The sequence below is a fragment of the Malus sylvestris genome, chromosome 2 (genome assembly GCF_916048215.2).
Source record: "Malus sylvestris chromosome 2, drMalSylv7.2, whole genome shotgun sequence".
NCBI lineage: Eukaryota > Viridiplantae > Streptophyta > Magnoliopsida > Rosales > Rosaceae > Malus > Malus sylvestris.
In genome coordinates, this window is record NC_062261.1 from 34961118 (window position 1) to 34965560 (window position 4443).

Here is a 4443-nt window from a genome sequence, read left to right on the forward strand (position 1 = left end):
GGGGATTCCTAAGATTCCAATAAAGTGGATCAGGAGAGGATCCACTTCCATCTTAAAATATTGTATTGTCAAAAACAAAAAAAATCATCCTATTCACAAGAGACACGTGTGAATGCTATGAAAAAACAATTCAAAATTCATGCAATTATGAAATTATGAAAACTAAACACCCAAATCAAAGTAGTAGAGAAAATATACCGAGTCTTCCATTTTTCCTAAATCAAAGTAACTCAAAACAAAAGTAAAGCAAGATACCGTCTAGAAACGACAATACTTGTCAAAAGTGGAAAGTAACTCAAAAGTTCCCATAGAATATTTTACCGACCAGATATTTGGATTCTTTCCAGTGTACTACTTTGTAAAGCAGCCATACCCACACACGTAGCAGTTGACCCACAAACGTCGAAAATTCCCCTTTGCACATTCAAAGCCACGTTAAAATATAAAAAGCTCCGGCAGTTTGATGCAAACATATGTAAATCCATATAATTATATAATATAACAAAACCAACAAAGCAAGCAAACGGAAAAAGAATGAGAGAAAACCAACAGGAGGCGGAGAATTTATTGCTAACTTTTGACTGCTTCTCCTGCATTCCACCGTTTTCTTTCAATGGAGGAACACCAACAACAACAACAACCAGGAGGAGATATCATCATTACATGACTAAATAATAATCAGCCGAGTCAACAGACTGACGCTGACCCTTTTGATACCTCTTCACATAAATCCGAACCGCAAGACTCCAACCCTTATTTATCTTTCACTATTTTCTCCCCCAAGACGGCCAAGAAATCAACGTTTTAACTCTTTCTTGCTTTGCAAGTGGATTTCAATACTTAATTTCTTATTATTTTCCTTGTATCTTCATCTTTGTTGCCATTTGGTATGTATTTTAAGGATCTGAACCGTCTCTACAGTACATATCATCCTTATCTCTTTTGGGTTTATCTTTCTTAGTCTGCTCTGTTTCTTTGCAGTGAGGAGAAAGGGAAAATATGGAGGAGGAGAAGAGGGGTTTTGCAGAAGTCGTGATGGAATTAAAAGCTTTGGTGATTGAGGTGAGTTCTTTGGCTCAAAACTCAGAAATTCAAAGAGAAGTAGTGACTGAATTTGTAATCTTGGTTGGGAAATTAGCTCCAATTCTTGATGGATTAATGGAGAATACTAAGTTTCTTGATCACCAACCATTGAGAAAACCTGTTGAGTCTCTTGGGTTGGAAATTAAGAGAGCCAAGGCTTTGCTGAAAACCCAAGAGACAAAATCATTTGTTAGACAAATAGAGGATGTGGTTCATGATCTTGGGAGGTCATTAGGGTTAGTGCTCTTGGCAAGTTTAGAAGTGTCCACAGATTTGAAAGACAAGGTTGGGGGCTTACACAAGGATTTGATGAGTACGCGGTTTGATGTGAGTTCGTTTGCGAGTACTAGTTATGGTTCTGGTGTTGTTAGTGAGTTGGAAGTGGAAGTGGAAGAGGAAATACAAGAGGAGAAAACGGTTTGTTTTGGTATCGATGATGTTTCTTCGCAAATTAAGTATGGTGATGATGAACAACTTAAATTTGCTCTTTTGGAATTAAATGAGTTGATTGGAAACAAAAGGGTTGGATATGAATGGATTAATGATGAAGGTGTTATTCCGATTCTGTTTAATCGGTTGAGTTCAAGTAATTCGGAGAATCGGCTTTGTATACTTCGATTGTTGAGAAGCCTTGCTTCAGATAATGCTGATAACAAGGTAATTTTCTCTTTATTTTTTGCGTTCGTATCAGCCTTGAATTAATTTTATGATTTCCGTGTGAATTTGTTATCTCACATTGTAAAGTAGTGTGCAGGAGAAAATGGCAGATGTTGGTTATTTGTCTGCGGCTGTGAAATCATTGGTACGGGATGAAGAAGAAAGGAAAGAAGCTGTGGGGTTTTTGCTGTATCTCTCAGATCTTCAGTCAGTAAGGCGCCGACTTGGGCGGATTCAAGGGTGTATAGTTATGTTGGTTGCCTTGCTAAATGAGGATGACCTTGTCGCTTCACGTAATGCAGGGAAGTTGTTGAATGCATTATCTAGCAACACGCAGAATGCGCTTCATATGGCAGAGGCTGGTTACTTTAAGCCCCTAGTGCAGTACCTCGAAGAAGGTGATGCAAACTGCTTCCTCTCAATTTTGCGTCTCTTCTATTTGATGATTATGTGTTTTCGTTATATAACCACAGTACTTATCAATGCAAATTGCTAAATTTCCATAAAAATGTCTGGGGGACAGTTGAATCTAAAACGATAACATTAGAAAAACTGATTATTTTGTGTAATTTGGTTGAACCTGTGGTTTGTATGCATAATTTCAATCAGGTTATTAGCTAAATGATGATCCCAATTCACCTCTAACTTCGATTAGCATCCAAGCTGAACCAACAGATTAGTAGGATAACGTTTCCTTAGATTATGTATTACATCATATACTTATACGACCGAGCAATTTAGCACGTAAGTTTGTGTTTATATGGATCAAATTTGTTTGTCAATGAAATTACTGAATATGAAGATCATGCTCTTTTAACCTCCCTTTCCCTGATGGTAAGGTTTAACCTTCGTCAGTCCTGCAAATTCCGGGGCACTTAACAAACTATCCATACCATGCCCTTGCAGGTTCGGACATGAGTAAAATCCTGATGGCAACAGCACTCTCAAGGATAGAGCTCACTGATCAAAGTCGAGCTTCCCTCGGGGAAAATGGTGCAATTGAACCCCTTGTCAGAATGTTTAGAGTAGGGAAGCTTGAAGCCAAGTTATCTGCTTTAAGTGCCTTGCAAAATCTATCAAACCTGACAGAAAATGTCCAACGGTTGATCAGTTCAGGCATTGTAGCATCTCTGCTTCAGCTCCTCTTCTCTGTAACATCAGTACTTATGGCGCTTCGGGAGCCTGTATCAGCAATTCTTGCAAGGATTGCTCAATCGGAATCTATTCTTGTGAATTCAGATGTTGCTCAGCAGATGCTCTCCCTTTTAAATCTCACCAGTCCGGTAATTCAAAATCACCTATTGCAAGCACTTAATAGTATTGCCTCCCATTCCAGAGCAGGCAAAGTTAGAAGAAGGATGAAAGAAAATGGCGCCTTTCAGCTTCTCCTACCCTTCCTCTTGGAAACTAACATTAAAATCAGGAGCAGTGCCTTGAGTTTGCTTTACACTCTTTCTAAAGATTTATCGGAAGAGTTGACAGACCAACTTGGAGAAACCAATATCAGAACAATCATCATTATCATCTCAACATCAACATCTGACTGCGAAAAAGCCGCTGGAGTTGGCATACTTAGCCATCTTCCCATAAGTGACAAAAAGGTGACGGATATATTAAAGAGAGCAAATTTGGTACCGATAATGGTATCCATAATGAATTCAAGATCTGAAATTCCAGCAGAGAAGATGTGCTGTTTAGCAGAAAGCATTACAGGTGTATTAATTCGGTTCACAAATCCTGCTGATAAGAAACTACAACTTTATTCAGCAGAACAAGGGGTAATTCCTTTACTTGTCAAGTTACTCTCGAGTGGATCACCTGTTGCTAAATGCAGGGCTGCAACGTCACTAGCTCAGTTTTCGCAGAATTCATCATCTCTAAAGAAGTCGATAAAACCAAGGTGGTCATGCGTTCCTCCTTCTCAAGATGCTGTTTGTGAAGTTCATGATGGAAAATGCTTTGTGAAAAGCACATTTTGTATGGTCAAGGCAGGTGCTATCTCTCCTATAATCCAAATATTGGAAGGTAAGGAGAGGGAAGCGGATGAAGCAGCACTGAGTGTCCTTGCAACCCTCTTGCACGATGACATTTGGGAAAACGGAAGCAAGTACATAGCCAAAGAGTCAGGAATTCCGGCCATCATCAAAGTCCTCGAATCCAGGAGCATCAAGGCTCAAGAGAAAGCACTACGGATATTGGAGAAGATATTTGGAGTTGAGGAATACCGAGTAACATACGGGGAATCTGCTCAAGCAGTGCTGATTGATCTAGCCCAGCAGGGTGACTCCAGATTGAAATCAACCACTGCAAAATTACTGGCGCAACTAGAGCTATTGCAAGTTCAATCTAGTTACTTTTAAGGCAATAGTGCCATGTTGATGTAGCGAAGTTGTGCTTGTGATTTCACTTACTGTCATCATACACCAATTTTTCTCAAGTATCTACAGATAATCAGCAGCGACACAAATTTGATTGTTAGATTTGATTCAATGGTCGTCTGTCACTCAATTGAAGCCATTAGATCAAATTTAATGGTTAAATGGTCAAATATGTGTCGGGGCTAAATATCTATAGGTACTTAAGAAAAATCAATCAAATACTTCTTAATTGGTATACATTTTCCTTGTGCACGTACATACTGAAATAATAACATGAAATGAATGTGAAAATGCAAGCAATCATGCCTTCATCTCTTGATAGAAA

General features: G+C 38.9%; 1 protein-coding gene across 1 annotated transcript; it reads left to right on the forward strand.

Moving 5' to 3' along the window:
• Nucleotides 1–510: 510 nt before the first annotated feature.
• Nucleotides 511–4443, forward strand: LOC126600610 (U-box domain-containing protein 44-like). The gene is made up of 4 exons (XM_050267209.1): nucleotides 511–887; nucleotides 982–1740; nucleotides 1838–2138; nucleotides 2647–4443. The coding sequence occupies exons 2-4, from the start codon at nucleotides 1000–1002 to the stop codon at nucleotides 4098–4100; spliced, it is 2496 nt and encodes an 831-aa protein (XP_050123166.1). The 5' UTR covers nucleotides 511–887; nucleotides 982–999; the 3' UTR covers nucleotides 4101–4443.